Below are 17415 nucleotides of genomic sequence, written 5' to 3'. Positions count from 1 at the left end.
TTTAAGCAAAAGAGCCACAGGTGGGTGTAAAACAGAGGTCTTCTGCTGGAAGCTGGACCCCAGAGTTCCATCCCTGCACTGGTCTTGTCTGGCAAGGAAGTGTGCTGCTTGTCACGTGGCATCCCTTTCCTTCTTCCTGCTTGGGAAGGCTGCTGCTTCGCCAGTGGCATCCCCCAAGCTCCTTTGCTGTCAGATGAGGCTGGCCATGGCAGGCAGGCAGGGAGCAGATGCGTGCGTGTCCCGGGCTTGCTTTTGTTTGGTCTTTTACTGGCCCCCACACTGGCTAAGAAGACTGTGTTAGGGGCTTTCCTTTGAACTAGGTGAGTGGATTTTTGTTTTCAGCCAGGTCTCCCAATGACACAATGGTGACAGCTTTGGCAAACTGGAGATGAGTTTGGAGCAGTGGGATTAAATTTCAAACCTCTGGGATCCCACCCAAGGATTCCTTCTTCCTAGCAGCCTGCTGGGTGGAAAGAGAAACAGGGAACATTTACCCACACCAACACACCCAACACACATAGATTTCTGTGGCTTGCTAGTAAGCCTCGTAAGAGGCGCCAGCCAGTCCGCTCCTCTGCAGTGGCTAATAAATGCTACTCATCGAAAGACCATAGGGCACTCAAGCACTTGGAGGTAAAAGGGCTTTGCTTGTGACTCAGTCCAATAACAATAACAATAACAACAACAACAATGTAAGACGTTTTTTATTTTTTTATTGTGGAGGTTGTTTTTTAAATAACAATTTTACAAAAGGGTGAGGAGACTCCATAATGGGGTAGTGAGGCCGGAGTCTAAGCTTCGTTCTGTTGGTGGAACTGTCCTCAGGACCTTGCATAAAGCTGGAACTGTACATAATTACAGAGGTGGTGGTGGTGGGATGGGGGCTCTGTGAGGAGAGGGGGCTGTCGTAAGTGAAATGACACCCTCGGTCTTTCATATTTATATTATATATGTATATCTATGTATAAAATATTACATCCAAGGGCGACAGTCATTTGTACCATTTCCCGGGGTAACTCGGATGCAGGCAAGGCAAGGACCCGGGGCGGGTGCAAAAGGCGGAGGTGGAAATGCCTGGTTGGAGGTTCAGAGAAGTTGCAGGAGCTTCAGGGATTGTAAGAGGGCCCCTGGCTCTGCCGAGGCCAGGTACTGACAGCACAGCCAGTCCTCCAGCTCCACACCCCGCCTTCGGTCCACCGCCTTCTCCGCAAACTTCATCATCATCAGGGCTCGCTTCATGTCGATCCAGTTGTGCAGGGTGCTACACAACACCTCCTCCGAGGTGCACGGCTGCTCCACCAGCTCCCGCCGGGGCCCCCACAGCAAGCACTGGAGCACCCGCTTAGCCTCACCTATGCGGATACGCTTAATGGGGTCCGCCTCGAGCAGCAGGTGAGCCAGCTGCTGCAGGCCCGGAGAGTAGAGGGACAGTGTGGGTAGTGGGGGTAAGTCCTCCCGCCGGTAATCCCGCTCCCGGAGCTGGGCCCGCACCTCGAATGGGTTGGGCTGGTGGAGCAGCTCGTAGATGAGGATACCGGTCTGGAACTCATCAAACTTGCGGTACTGGGAGGCAGACACGATCTCCGGGGCCAGCCGGGCCTGGCTCTTCTTCTGTTGCAGGTTGGTGGTGCTGCCTGGCTTCTGCTTGGCCTTCAGGAAGTTGCTGATGATGAGCCGGGGCAGGTGCTTCTCACCAGGCCCTCCTGGGCAGGAGGTGGTGGCTGTGGGCGTGGCAGAGGGGCACCGGGATGTGGTGGTGGTGGTGGTGGTTGGCGCGGTGGGAGTGACAGAGAGCCCGGGGGAGCCCTGAGGGTTACAATGCGCTAGCAGCAGGTTCTCCAGACACAGGTCCCGGTGGATGATCCCGTGCTCCTTCAGGTGCTCCAGCCCATTGCAGAGCTGCAGAAGCAGGAAACACACCCGCCGCTCGTAAACCTCAGGCTCGGCCCGGTGGCTGGCCGTAGAGTCCCGCACGAAGTCCGAGGCAGTCTGGTGAGGCACCTCCCGGGTGATGACCACCACGCAGTCTTGCTCCTGGGCAGGGGAATGTGAGGGTGCGGCAGGTGCAGGGTCCTTGCTGGATGTGTCCGGAGAGGCGAGCATGCTGGAGGGTACAGAGGCCACAAAGTGGCCGCAGTCTTGCTGGATGTTGAAGTGCACGGGCACAGACGGGCTGCAGTAAGAGGCTGATTTGGGTTCCGGGGTTTTGCAGATCTGTGGCGAGAAGAAAAAAGGAGGTTAGGATTGGGATCTGTGGTTGTGTGGAACAAAGGCCAGGATAGTCGGTGCCGTACCAAGAGGTAGACAACTCCTTTCCTCATATCATACATTCAGAAATCACTCAAAGGGGCTCACGAAGACTTCAGAGTTAATGTCAAAGCGTCCAAATTTCAGAAAAACATGGAAGAAACAGATGACAGTATCTCTTGAGACTCCAGTTTAAGCAGCGTTTTCTTCTCTCTCTCTCTCTCTCTCTCTCTCTCTCTCTCTTTTAATTTTTAGAGACAGGGTTTCTCTGTGTATCCTGGAACTCATTCTGTAGTCCAGACTGACCTCGAACTCACAGAGATCTGCCTGCCTCTGCCTCCCAAGTAATGGGATTAAAGGCCTGCACCACCACTGCCCAGCTGTTTTCTTTCTTTCTAAGAAGCTACACCAGAAGTGTGGTCCGCTGAAGAAAATAACCCAAGCCCAGGAGGATGCTTCAGGGGCACTGTGGAACAAGAGAAAGATAGCTCTTTGTCCACAGAGTGGCCAGGATGGAGTATCACAAAGCTACCCAGTCTGACTCCCCCAGCCTTTCTTGTGAAACCAGTGTGTGTGGAGGTGTGGGTGGAAATGGGTTGGGGAGGGGAGGCATGGGATACCTGGTATTCCCACACCTTTAGGACTTAGTCATGTTTTCTTAAGTTGCCTTGCTTCCTAGATCTAGGTAAACATGCAATGCCTGTTCTCTAAAATGACCTAAGGGGCTGACTGAGCAGCTGCTGGGCAGGGACTATCCTTTGCTCCAAGCCAGAGCCACAGCAGCTGGAAGAAAACAGAGCCCACATGGCTGGCTGGAGGCCATCCTCAGGACTGAAAGCAGGAATAAACAAGATACATAACCTCCAACTCCCCTGTGGGAGGGTGCCCCGGGGGAATCCACACAGCCATGATGATGTGGTCTCTTCTGCTCATACTAACAGGGTCAGCCATCAGAGGACAGCTAATGATCTACATTGCGCCCAACTCAACTGGAGATTCTCAAGCCAGCCTGGAAGGTCCTTTTGGGCCCCAGATTCCTTGTGATGACACTGTGAGGAACTGGGGATGTTTTCTCCATGTCTGTCTGTCTCTGTCTCTTTCTCTCTCATCCTCTGCCTTTCATGCAGCGTTGCCCAGGTTTAGGGAGGGGAAGAAAGGTACCTCCTATCCATCAATTACAAATGCCAGCAGCCAAGGGCTGGTCACAACAGTTACCAAGTGCCACAAGACTTGTGGGCAAAGTTTTCTGAAGTTCCGTTACTTATATGGTTCACAGTTATTTATTTCTGTTTCAGCTATATAGACCTTACAGCATGGGACTCTAAATCAAAGTGTTCACTCAGCCTCTGAATAAAGCTTTTTTAAAAAAAAATTTTTTAATAAAGCTAACCAAGGAGTGGGTTACACATTAATGCACGAATCTCTCTATTGTGGAGGCAGACTTGAAATAAAAGGAAAGTATATCTACCCCAGACATTATTCCTCAATATTCTAATAAAAACTGATTTGGAATCCCTGTGTAAAGGATCTAGCCTCAGGGTCACGTTGCACCATACACAGCCATGCTGCTTCTAAATGACATTCCTTCAGAATCCTTTCACTTATTAAGGGCAACGTTATTTTTGTTATAATGATGATGCTATGTGTGTGCAAGGGGAGGGGGGATGATGTGTGTGAGGGTGGGCCACAGAGTATGAGAGGAGGCGGGTATCAAAGGACAGCTTCCCCTAACCGGTTCTCTCTTTGCACAGTGCGTTCTGGGGCTCAAACACAGGTAAGGCTTGCACACAGCCCATGCTTTGCTGGCTGAGCTATCTCTTTGGCCTTGGGACACTTTTAAATGAAAGGAAATTGGTGGAGATAGGTCCTCAATAAAAGCCTTGCCTATAAATACTCAGTGAGTGTCCCCACTGCCTGCCAAGCTCTCAGTGGACAAGTGGAGGTTTCTCACTCTTCATTCACAGCAGTTACACGCTGGGCTCTTACATGTTTGGGGCACCCTGTCACCGATTCGGCTCTCACAAGACGTCTCCTTAAATGCCACGAAGCTCAAAGCAGTAGATGCTGTAACAGAGGGGGAAACTGAGGCTTTGAGTTGAAACTCCCCGACTAGGCACCTGGAAGTGTTCTCTAAGTCAAATGCCCAGGCTTTGGGAAGGAGAAGACATGGGTTTAAATAGCAACTCGGCAACCTTTAACAAGTGGCAGGCGATTCTTTTCTGAAGTAGTTGTGGTCTACAAAGGAGCTTCAAATACGGAATTGGCACATATGGAATGAGGGCAGGCTCTAATAAACATAGGGCAAGGTTTCAATGACTCTGGTTGCAGTATTTTTCAACAGCTGATGGCTATGTGACTTGGCCTTGTGCACATTTCTGTCTAGAGAAGCCTTATTTAATCTATAGTGTTGACAATGAATTCACAGCCAACATACTATACAACTCACATTTTCTCTGTAAGTCCCATTACCAGCTCCCTGCTTAGGAACACTAACAATCTTTTAGCATTACACTTGAGGAGGGGGGGTTGCTAAACACCAAATTCATGAACAATACAGACAATGAAAAGCACCCTGTGTAAAGGGGAGGCATTGAGCATACTCAAAAATAACACACACTTTTGGTCGGAGCAGAAAGCAGGTGCAGAGCACCTGATTCCCCATTAGCTGGAAATGCGCACACTCAGCCATCCCCATTTTTCCCTGCCCAGCACGTGTCCACAAAGGACAGGAAAACGCTTTGAGTATTGATCTGTGGGTTACATACAAATGAATTTCGGTGGGCAGATTATGTTACAAATACGGGAGCAACAATGCCAATGAGCAGTGGCATTTGTCTCTCATTCTGTTTTCTTTGTGCTTTTAACTGGGACGGTGGTGGCTCCTGAGGATTAGCTTAAATGATACAGGTATGGCTTTGGGCACCAAGCCTGGCCCGTGGTGAGCCTGCAATGAAAGGGTTGCTATGGTGACTGTTCTTGCCATTATGTCTGTAGCCATGTGGTGGGGTAGAGCTATCCAGAGCCCGTTTGCAAGTTCTCTACAGCCCTTACTGAGCAGTTTCCTTTACGGTACAAAAGGCCCCAGTCCAGCAAACACAGGGGCCCAGAGCCCCAGTTGAGCCACTGACATTTTGCACAGAGATGTAAATTAAGGGACTGGGTAAATCATAACCGGCTGGATGCATTACCAAATCAGTGAGGAGCAGCCTCAAGAAAGGCTCACATCACAACCACCTCCGCCATTGGAGTCAGTTGTTCCTGGGACAGCTAACCAGCCCCCCTCCCAGCCCTGGGTGGGGCATTCCAAAATCATTCTACAGAGTAAGATAAAGACTGAGGAATGGAGATGTGACAGTGATCTTCATCACTATCTTCTTCCTCTCATTTCCTAGGGACCTTGTCCTTGGTTTTAGCTCTAGAACTTTCCAAAGACCTTGGGCTCGGCTCGAACTTCAAACTTGGTGCAAACTTTGTCTTGTTTTAAGCTTTGGAACCAGAGCCTCATTGATGGGTGAAAATCTGGACTAAGCCATGTCTGTTAAGCAATATATAAATAAATAAAATAAAAAGAAAGAAAAAAAACAGCCCCAAGGCTCATAGGTCCCTAATTATGAGCTTCATCTCTACATGGCTGAGAAACAGCTTAAAAACCCCCGGGAACTAATGATTTTTTTTTCCTCTTTCTGCCACATATTCATGGAGTAAGGCTCTGAGAGCCAGTTTATGTCTCAATGTTGCAGGTCAATGAGCCTGTGATTGGAGGTTCTGGAGTCAGGTGCAAGCAGGTGCCCATCTGCTATTGTTCACTGGGATTCAGGAGCAACGCTGCATATGATTTCAGCGTCAGCTCCTGCTTCACACGCACAGATGAACTGAGCTCAGGGACACACAGGCGGGCGGCTGGGAAGGAGCCCAGCTCCCCCTCCTTTGGGCTCTCAGATGACTGTATTCCGTCTAGACGGCAGAGCTAATGAAGTGGAACAGCTGCATGTACCAAATGATGCTCACAGCTCACCGCCTCCCCCCATACTCCCTGCCCCCTCCATCGCCAGACCAGGCACATTTGCAAAGTCATACCGCCTTTCCCGATTACAGTATCACGCCGTGAGTATTAGATACTGTTCTCCAAACTTTGTTTTATGGAGGGTTCGATGAACTACCTCTTCTCCAGGAAAGTCAAACAGGGACCCTCTAGGACCCTCTTTATGGGATCGGTGCTTATCTTCAGGTTTCCTCCTGTTTAAACTCCTAATGCAATCTGGGGAATACTTCCTTCTACCATCCTCTGGGAAGACTGAACTTTTTGTTACGTATTGGGGCGCAATGGCTCGAGATTCCAAGCTACTTGGTACAGTTGCTCACAGAGAAAGATTCTCGACCTAAGGTTTGAGCTCAGTGCTAGGCCCTCCCTTGGTTCTTCCTGTGTTCTCCCACCACTTTCTTTGAATTAAATTTCTTCAAGACTGCATGCGACCTCCAGGTTCAGCAGCAGGAAGTAAGACCAGAGTAATGGAAGCTCATGAGCACAAGACAGGGTCAAAGACTAGAGGGCAAGTCACGTTCTCACACTCACTGAACATCTAAACTCCCTTCCAGTCTCACCACTCAGGGAGTCCACATGGAGACCTGGGGCATTCAGTTCCTCTTGTTCAGATTTTTCCAGTCACCCTATCTCCTTCAGATGGTCCCCAATTGCAAACAGTTACCTGAATGACCATCTTCTCTACTTCGTGATGGTGCAAAAGGACATAGAAATTCAGTAGCAATTGCCCTGCAAAGTTGCTCTTCCCCTCGGCTGGCATGATGCAGGAAGATTCTTCCTTGGGATGGGGCAGGAGCAGTAAGAAACACTTCTAGTCACCATGGGAAATAATGGCGACTCCACGCAGGCTGAGCGGTTGAGCCAGACGGTAGGTAGAGTACTCAATACATTTTCTACTTCCCGTATTTGTAACTTATACTGGGTATTTGCGGACATAGCTTCAGCATAAGTCAAGAAGTAAAGATACTGGATACAGCCATCCATACAGAAAAAACTATGGGCCCTTTTCTTTTTAACTTTGTTTGGCATGAGGTGAGGGGTGGACATGAGGTTTGGCTGACCCAGAAGTGAGTGTCTAGGTTCAGACATGAAGAGACAATGAGTTCCAAAAACTAGTACCACAGAAGCTCCCTTGGGACAGTGAGTGGCCTTCCTCCTCTCTCCCCTCCCTTCCTCCCTCCTCTCCATTTCCTGTGGCCTTGGTGATGAAAGCAGGAACCTCATGTGTGCTAAGCAAGTGTTTTACTACTAAGTTGAGTTATAGCCCCAGAACCCCTTGTTCGTTTGAAGACAGAGTCTGGTTGACTTACCCAGATTGGCCTCAAACTCACGGAGTAGCCCAGGCAGGCTGTGAACTTTGGATCCTTTTACTTACTTCAGCCTCCTGAGCAGCTGGGATCACCAGGCCTGGCAGGATGTTCTTACGACCAATGTCTATTCTCTTGGCCATAGCCTGATCCAGTTCTTTTGATCTGTCTAACTATGATCCTGGTGTGATCTGCCTAACTACGATACTGGTGTGATCTAACTATGTGGAGCTTCCTAGAAGCTGTCTCTGTGCCCTCTTTACAGAGGGGAGGCTTCTTCTAAGTGTACAGAGCTCCCTTGAACATACTCACCAGGGTTCTCAATCTGTCTTTTCTGGTGGTAACACAAGTTTCTTCAAAGAAAAATCTGGGCTACACGCTGCTTTGATAAAGCCATAGAGCCACTGTTTCTAAGAGTTGATGGTGGCTCCAGAGCTGGGGGAAAATATGTTGGGAAGCTGAGGCAGGCAGAGCCAGCAGCCAAAGATGCTGTTTTAGCCCTAGTAATTTAGCAGTTTAAAACCATAGATTCACAATAAGACAGATTCAGATGGAACAAGACTTTAAATGCTTTACAATGTGTGTAAAAATGTACGTAGGCTTATAAGAGAGAGAAAAAGGAATATATACAGTTATATAAACAAACAGACAGTTTTTAAAAATAAAGTCTTTAAAGAGACAGTAAAGGTAGTATAAAAAATAAACCAAGTAAAGATGGATATTACACAGAGAATCTGGATTATGTTGTCTTTGGGATTTTAATTAAAAAGAGATATTGCCAGCTGCTGCCATGACAAGCAAGATGTAAGGTACTGGTAAGCCACATGAGCCATGTGGCAATTTACAGACTAACAGAAATGAACCCATTTAAGATATAAGAACTAGATAGCAGTAAGCCTGCCACGGCCATACAGTTTGTAAGCAATATAAGTTTCTGTGTGTTTACTTGGTTGGGTCTGAGCGTCTATGGGCCTGGCGGGTGAGAGAGATTTGTCCTGACTGTGGGCCAGGCAGGAAAACTCTAACTACAGAAAAATCTCAAGTAAGATTCTCTCCAGTGGCATAGGTAACTAATCCATCAGCTAAGAATCTATCTGTTGATAGTAAATACTGAGCAAACATTACCGCCGCTTACACTATTCAGGACAATGTCCTGCCTCCAACACTTGAAGAGCAGGCACCTTAACAGTCCATTTGTGTTACTGGACTATAAACCCCATAAGGAACCTTGCATTCACACCTCTATCTTCAGATCCTTGCAAAAACGTAGCATAGAATAAAAGCCTGCCGAATACTTGACTGAACTCTGTGCACTGAAAGCTGATTTCCTATTGCAACCAGACCCACAAACATAAGAGTACAGAGCACATCTCACACTCATGCTAAGAATCTCATGGTGCTACTTCCCAGGGCCGGGCAGAGAGTGAGATCACCAAGAACCAATTCTAAAAGGAAGCTTGCTAACTAGCCCACTTCCAAAAGCTTGAAGAGGTGGAATGATTTCACAGGATCAGCTAGCCAAACCACAGAATGGAAGGAGGGATGGTACCCACCTTCACAGCATAGGTGCTGCCAGGGTCCTCGGAGCAGGTGGCGCAGTAGTAAATTGCATCCCCGGAGTCACAGCAAGGCTTGTTGCATGTCAGCTTGAAGAGTGACCAGTTATTCTCATTGAAGCGCAATTCTTTTTTCTGGCCACCCATGAAGAGGTCTTCACATTTGGTCACCAGACGGGCCAGGGACTGCGTGTAGAGACCCCCCAGCTTGGCATAGGTGCCCTCCTTGCTGCTGATGCTACTCAGCAGGCTGTGCAGCTGAAGCTGGGTGCTGCTGGAGGAGGTCTGGCTGGACACGCTGAGCTGGGAAGATGAGGTGGATGTGGCCACTCTGCACTGGAGACTGGAGCCTCCACAGCCACCTTTGCTGCCCGCCAGCCCCAGAGCTGGACCCCAGGGGGCACTGCCTTTGAAAGCTTTCTCCAGAGGCTCAGAAGAGGAGAGGACAGGATGGGAATGGTCTCCGGAGTTTAAGGAATAGCTAAAAGGAGGCTCATCATGGACACAAACATTGGTTTCTGAGTGGCTTAGGTTCAGTTTGGGACTGGCCGTCCGTGGCTTAGGGGAGCCTTGGGTCCAGAAGAAGCCATCAGGGGATGAGGCTGCACGGCTCACTATCTTTTTCTGGGGCAGAGGAGGAGGCTGTGCAGGACCACTGGGGGACACATCCTCAGTGGAGCCTGATGGAAAAGGGACAGGAGCAAAGAGTTTTTTTCCACTGATGGTGGGTGAGTGGGCAGGTTCATATGATGGACCTAAAAAAAAAGTAGCAGAAATCATCAGGTTAGAGATCAATCACTGGCCCAGGGGCTGTAGGATTTTTTTTTTAAATTGGTCAAAGCAATTCATTTTATTGTATTTCTTTTCTATTTCTTTAAATGGTGTGTGTACAGTAGATAAAATGCCAACCACGTGAACGGTGTGCACTGACAGTTAGGTCTCCCTTGTGCTTTTCCCCTTAGCACTGAGTACCTTAGATCAGAGGACTTCTCTGCCCATAATTTCTCACGCATTGTTCTAAAAACCCAAATACATCTGCATGCATGGGAGCACATGGTGTCCATTCTTTGGAATACTGCTTTTCTTTCAAGTCTTGGGGAGAGTTCATCTACTTGGTTCTCTGAACAGTGGTGTCATAATATATTATCGGAGGTAAGTATCACATTGTAACTAGCTGTCTTATGATAGGCATGTAAGTAACTCTAAAGCTTCACACATAACTCTGTAACAGCAACAGTGAAGTTGAATGCACGTGACTTGAGACCTCTTCCTGAAAAGTCAGGTTTAAGGAAGTGTCATTTACTAGCGTAAAATGTGCTTGCTCCCCATCTTTGATATCTGTGTTTCTGAGATGTGTGCATGTGTATGTTTATACATGTATGCACAAACACACGTGTGTATGACTGTGGAAGCCAGAGGTTAACCTTGGATATCATTTCTCAGGTGCCATCCATGCTGTTTTTTTTAGAAAGGGTCCTTTATTGGCAGGAGGCCGACAAGCTGGGTATCAAGCCCCAGGAGAAAGCTGTCTCTATTTTCCCAGCACTGGGATCATAGATGGAGTCACCACTCCCGATATATATGGGCTCCAGAGCACAGGTGGTCACGCTAGCACAGAATCGCAAACACCTTGATGACTGTGCCATCTCTCTAATCTAGATCTCTGTGTTTTAATGTGCAGTTCTTTGGGCTTCCACAAATACCTTTCTGATGTCAGAGAAAGGCAAATCTACAGAAATTTGAGAAATCAGAAAGATCAGATATTCAACATCATCTTTGGCTACATATTGAGTTCAAGGCTAGCCTGGGCTACACAAGACCATATCTCATGACAAAAAAAAAAAAAAAAAAAAAGAAGAGCAAACAGTAAGACATGTGGGGCTGGCACACTGTCCTTCTTCCAGTCTGTATTGGCTTCTGCTATTGCTTCCTGGTCTATCACACACACACACACACACACACACACACACACACACACACACACACGGAGTTTATCAGGATCACAGCAGCTATCCACCCCACCTGGCACTGCTTAGCCAATGGCAGGCAACCTCAGTGAGGGTGGGAGTGTTGGGTGTTCCTGCCAGCAAGGCTAAGTGAATGATTTATGTTTCTTCCAGAAAGCTAGGGTTAATAACAGCGATGGAGGCACAGTGGGGACCAGCAGGCTTTCCGTATCTAGGAATTCTTCTCTCGTAGTCACAGCAGACGGTGTTCCAGCACTAGCCAGTGTGAGGCCAGGAGACCATACTGGACTCTGCAAACCTGGAGTCCTCAGGTCTCCTGTCTCATGCTCCCCAGGAAAGTGGCTCCACTCCCATGGACTGGGTCAGTAATGGGGACAAAGTTTACAGATGATTCATTTCCTCTCCATGTTCACAGAAATGGAGGGGGGAGGAGAAGGCTTGCTTCCTCATACCCTGGATAAAAAAATCCAGGGGCATGACACCTGCCTATGAGGCTCCCCAAGCCAAGAAGGCCTCTGTTACTGAGTGAATCCGTAAGTCAGAAGCAAGAAAGCAGGTACATTAGGTACATCTATTTCCTCTTTGCCTTCTGGGTACCAGAACACAGCCAACGGATTATCACGGGGGCAGGGGCTGGAAGTGAAGGTTGGGACGGCAGTGAAATCTGAATACCCAAAGGCCTGAATCAGTGCCTCCAGGGTCAGCGGCCTAGAGACACGGTTCCTTTCCCATCCCAAGTTCAAGGTGCTGGTGGGGCTACTGACAGGTCAGTGTCTAGGCCTGTCCACTCTTTAAGTTTTGTTCGGATTTCCTAAGCTTGACTGGCTCTGTCTTCATCTTTAATGTCAACTCTATGGATGTCACCAACTTTTCCCTTTATGCTTCTACTTGGGATTGAGGGCCGGTGACAGGAATAAACTAGTCATATCCAGCTGAGTTACCCCATTAAAAAAAAAAGATGAAGAAGAAGAAAGAAAAGGCCTGCATTATACTGTTTGGGATTTCACCACTAATGATGTGTAATTTCAGCCACTCTCCATTTCAACCTTTCTAAATGAGCAATTTTGTCTGAAAGCAACCTCAGAAACCCCTATACAATCTCTAGGCAGATGGGTATCTCGCTTCCATCTTTCCTCTCTCCAACTTTGGTCCCTACACTGGAAGCTGGTGAATTTTCTAATCAGGAACGATGGAGGGACTTTCATCCATCTCATGCTCATTCCCTAGATTGCCAAGGAGAATCAAAATGTCAGTCACAGACCCTGTGCAGAACCAGCGTTCAGGAAGCTGAGGGGAAGATGCCCCTGCCTGCCGCCATTCTGTGTTCCCCTGACAATCCTGTAGGAACTGAGTCGGTAGGCAGTTTTGATTGGATCCAAACCCTACAGCTGCTTGGGGAGCCTGACACAGGAGCAGGTGCAGCTCCAAGGATTAGCAGGTAGGTTGGTCAAATATGTTTAATTTCTTAGATGGTGTGAATGTGTGCCATGATGCCCCAGCTAATGCGAGGGAGGCACTGCAGAGATGCTCCTGCATCATACGGTTCTGGTGGGAAGTTCACCTCAATTCCTCTCCCCCATCTCTTTGCCCAAACCTGCCCCTTCAAAGCCCACCAAACATGGACTATGACTAGTTTATTCCTGTCACTGGCCCTCAATCACACCTCCCCTAGAGATGCTCAAGACTACTCTAACAGGGTATTTAAGCTGCATCCCAGAAAACAGACACAGGGTTTTCTGGTCTCTCGGTCTCTCATCTCTGTCTCTTCTCTAGGGGGCCGGAGAGTCACCTGGGAATGTTTCACCCATTAAACCGGGGCTTTTTCTAATTCAGTCTGATTTGGATTGTTGCATTGGCGGAGAGACTTATCAGGGTACAAAAAACCTTTCACACACACACCTGCCCAGCAGAGGGACAAGCATGAAGCCACACAAAGCTTATCAGTGATGGTGGCTCACTTGAAGTGTGGACTTCATGTATCCAACTGGGTATTATATACACACATAAAAGATTTTCGTTTTTTAAATAAAAGTGGGTGTGGAGAGGTAGCTTAGGTGGTAAAGAGATGTGAGTCTGAGCTCCAGAACCCGCATAAAAAGAAAGGCATGGCGGAACAAGCTTGGAATGCCATCACTAGTGTTGAGGAGAGGGGACAGGCGGATTCCCCAGGGCTTACCCATCTAGGCTACTCTGCCAGTTTCAGGTCAATGAGTCCATGCCTTAAACCTTAACCCAATAACGACAAAATGTGGATACTTGAATTTGTTCTCCGACCTTTACACAAATGTGCATACATGTCCACATGCCTGTATTTCTGCAACCAGGTATATGAACCACAAGCTAGGGAGAAGGCAGCTGCACACACCTTGGGGTCCTATAATCTCTCACGTGTGGATATACTTGTGCTCCCTGCAAAAGGATGCTGAAATGTGACCTTCTACCTGGAACTGATTTATCTAGCATGGGACAGAGCTGTCCATGGCTGATTCCAGGCTGACCCCGACATTTTCTTGATTCTTTCTTGGAGAACCATTTCTTCAACACTGCCCCAGGCAAACAGCCTTTGAATTCCCTGACGAGCATCCTCCAACAATCAAAATGCTTTCATAATTCACAGATAAGCCATTGGTCCAGGAAAATCTGCCTAAAAAGAAATCCTGAATGACTTTGGCCAATGGCCAGAAAGACTCACATTCAATGGCACATGAGACCAATTCTATTATATCCTGGTTGTATGCTGGCATTTGGACCACTGTCTCCAAATTCTGGCTTACAGTGACCAGTAGGAAAGGCTGAGAAGAATTTCTGAGAACTGGGCAAGCACTGTAATGTTGAGCTAAATTCCCAGCTTTGCCTGTGAGCTAAGACCAAGGGTTCGAACACTATTTCCCAATTTTTCCTTTCAGTCTCCAGTTCCACACACAGCACACTCAGTTAGAGGTGGACATGCAGCAGCCCTTTAGTTGTGTAGACTTCTGACAAGAGAGGAAGCCTCCTCCAGTGGGAAGCATCACCTGTGGAATGCTGGGTGAGTCTCACAAGGGCAGAGGGAGGAGGTATACTAGTTTGGTGTCTTTATATTTAGAAAGCAAAGAAGGAGTTAGGACTTGAATGGTTGGGAAAAACACGTTAGTCCCCACTCAGCACGCAGGGCAAAAGTTCAAATGTGGTAGCGTGAGGTCTACCTTATGACAGTCTTCTCTTTTTGCTGGATTTAATAGGTACTTCCACTGGCTGGCTCTACAGCCAAATGAGAGCTGGGCTGACAGAGGAAGTGGTCAGCCCTGTTTTGAGCCATATGAGAGAGCCCTGTTCAGCTCTTCTATATACCATTCTCTGCCTGTAGTCAGGCTGCAGCAAGCATGGAGACAGAAGGCACCGTCCCTCCTGAGGTCTCCAAGTTCTGCACATGTGTGTGAGCCATTGCCCCAACTATGGGTGAGGCAAAGCCATGTGAACTTGTGTGTGTGTGTGTGTGTGTGTGTGTGTGTGTGTGTGTGCAAAACTTGGAATAGTCTATGGACTGACACATGTCAACAAAATGTAGCTGAGATTTGCCCACTTGTCAATTAAGATTTCTTAAGCATCTACTAAATTAGAAATGAATCAGATGGAGGAAACTCTGCCCAGACCCTGGGGCAGTTTGATTCCTCATTAGAGATGAGGAAAGTACAGCCAAACCACCTGTGTAGGCACCTTGGCATGCAGGAAGAGGCACTCAGGGAGGTTTCTGCCAACCAGTGGGTAAGGTGTGGGCTCAGGGGTTCTCAGGCCTCACAATTTTCCAAAGGGAACTTGTGGAACTTCCCATTTGGTTCCAGAACCTGAAGAGGCTCGGTATCACATGGAAAAATAAAAGGACAAAGGAATGCCTTGCTTGTCCGGAAAGATAAATGTGGCTTGAACTGAAAGCATGTTATTAGCATTTTGCAGCTAGATGGGAACATGTGGCATTTGTGAGGAATCTCTCCAGACCATTCGATCATCCCCACAAGCAACAATCAAGGCAATGACTGCATGGAGGGCAGGAAGAAGGTCTCCATTTGGAAGACAGCCCCCAGGCCTCCTCTGCCAGCTGGGACCCCTGCTGGGGCTCTGGAGTTGACATCTTTCAACCTCTTGCTTCAAAACAACCAGGGAGGGTTTTCTTCTTAGGTAGCTAAACTAAAACTTCCTCCAAATCACTTTCCATTGTTGGTAGAAAGGTAAGCCAACATTTTCAGAGGACAAGCTGAGGCTAACTACTTGAAACACATCCACATTTTAACGCACCAACTCTATTTCTTGGGGACTAAGTATTTATCTCAGCTATTCTAACCAAATCCCCTTAGTGTGTGCCTCAGGATCCCACTTTAGTTTTCTAACAGAACAGCTTAAACAAGCGTTGGTAAGTGGGCCCTGGGATGGGGTGTTGGGAGAGACTTTTCACCGCATACCTTTCTGCATTGTTTGATATTTAATCATAGATAACGTACGAGCTTACTGAAGTAATAGCTTAAAACTCAGTTTAAGGAAAACCATTTCAAGTGAAGCTTCTCTGCTCAGGATACTCAAAGAAAGTATTTAAATGTAATATACTTTCCTCTGAGACACACCCCTGTCCTTCAGTAATGTCTCCCAGGACATAATCCTGGACTCAGTTCTCGATGGACTGGGGGAATATACTGCGTTAGGACAGTGACTTACATAACTTACATATAGGACTGAACCTATGGATTTAAGATCAAGCGATCTAATAAGCCCATCTACTAGAGCATGCATTCAATTGAGGTAGACAGTTGCGCGTGCCTTTTTGAGAATCTCTTTGAACAATACTGCCTCTTCTTGGCAGAGCGGTGACTATCGGAGAGCGGAACAAGTGCTTGCTGAAAGGTCAGGCTGTCACTCGTTCTGACGACAGGCTAATCTTTGTGGACTTCCTGTCTCTCGCCTGGACAGGCCTTCCCACCCCTCCCCGCCCCCTTCCTGGCTCGCTCTTTGACCACAGCACTTATAGTATGTGTGGAACTAGCCATGCGCCCTATGAAGAAAAAGACTGGGCAGTTATTTCTGTGTCTTCAGGATCTGGAATGGTGCTGGTGCCCAGCACACAAGTTATACCAAACATCCATCAAATGAATGACAGAGTATGTATATAAACACACTCACACCCATCTACACATATGTATGTATTATTTTGACTTACTGGCATTATTGTGAGGAAAAAAAACCCATGATGACTGATGTCACAGTATATAGTTATGTTGCTCACGCTCTGGCTTGCTTGCTGTATGTCCTGATGTGCTAGCCTCGGGCGCTGCCCGCCCCCCAAGTGCTAGGATGGCAGACCTGCACCACCGTCCAAGGCTTTAGGTTTGTGTATTCAAAGGTGGCCACTTAAAGCACAAGAGTCTTCTGCTGGCCGTTTAGCTGATGACTTCCTCCTCTCGGCCACCCATCCATTCTCCCAACAGACCCGACCCTACAATGGCATTTGGCATCCCTGAACCAAGCTCCATCTAAACAACTGCTGAGACTGATTCATCCCTCTACCCAGTCGACTGTCTGCTTGACAAACTGCTCCCACGGGCAAAATGTCCTAACAGATGCACTCGGAGGGATATGAGATCTGACAAAGGTACAAAGTGGAAAATTTTACAATGATATAAAAATCCCATTTTGTTACTTTCAAATTTAGATAAACTCCTACATTAAAAAATTTAACAGGTTAATTTTTGGGTTTTTTTCCCAGGGTTTCTCTGTGTGTCCCTGGCTTCCTGGAACTTGCTCTGTAGATCAGGCTGGTCTTGAACTCAGAGATCCACCTGTCTCTGCCTCTCAACTGCTGGGATTAAAGGTGTGCACCACTACCAGGCCTTATATTCTTATAAAATTTAAATTTTGCTTTTCCTATGAAACCTGGACAGCAGATCTCTAACTTTGGCCACCAACCTTAATAAATTCCTAACAACTTGACCTAAACTACTCCTGTGATGAGCTCTGGAATGACTTTTTTCCTCAACTCAGACCACATCATGGATGCAAAACACCAGCAAGATGAGTTGTTTCACCAGGGAGTTCTTGCTGCAGGTGAATGCATAATCCAATAACTTCTTTGACTTTCCTTAGGACTCCAAAGAGGCTGACACTCATCCTCATTTCACACAACTTCAGCTTGAACAGATGCCTCAGCCCTCCTGATTCACTGTCTCTGTGGCTGTTCTAAATGTTAAGAAGTCAAGATATACAAGTGTTTCAGTAAACTGAAAGCAGATAAGAACTTACAGGCAAGCTGGGTGGTGGTGGTGCAAGCCTTT

The 17415-nt window shown here is 47.6% G+C and overlaps 1 protein-coding gene across 1 annotated transcript in view; it reads right to left on the bottom strand.

Moving 5' to 3' along the window:
- Positions 1–693: 693 nt before the first annotated feature.
- Positions 694–17415, bottom strand: part of Prag1 (PEAK1 related, kinase-activating pseudokinase 1) — a 59871-nt gene continuing 43149 nt past the window's right edge. Inside the window, exons 5-6 of the mRNA XM_036166629.1 lie at positions 9150–9907; positions 694–2214 (exon numbers count right to left, since the gene is read on the bottom strand). Of these exons, the coding sequence (XP_036022522.1) occupies positions 1087–2214; positions 9150–9907 (1886 nt within the window). The 3' untranslated portion in view covers positions 694–1086. The remainder of the gene's footprint in view (positions 2215–9149; positions 9908–17415) is intronic.

The sequence above is a fragment of the Onychomys torridus genome, chromosome 17 (assembly GCF_903995425.1).
Source record: "Onychomys torridus chromosome 17, mOncTor1.1, whole genome shotgun sequence".
Classification (NCBI taxonomy): domain Eukaryota; kingdom Metazoa; phylum Chordata; class Mammalia; order Rodentia; family Cricetidae; genus Onychomys; species Onychomys torridus.
Note: the sequence above shows the minus strand (reverse complement) of the source record. Positions and strands in the feature narration are given on the sequence as shown.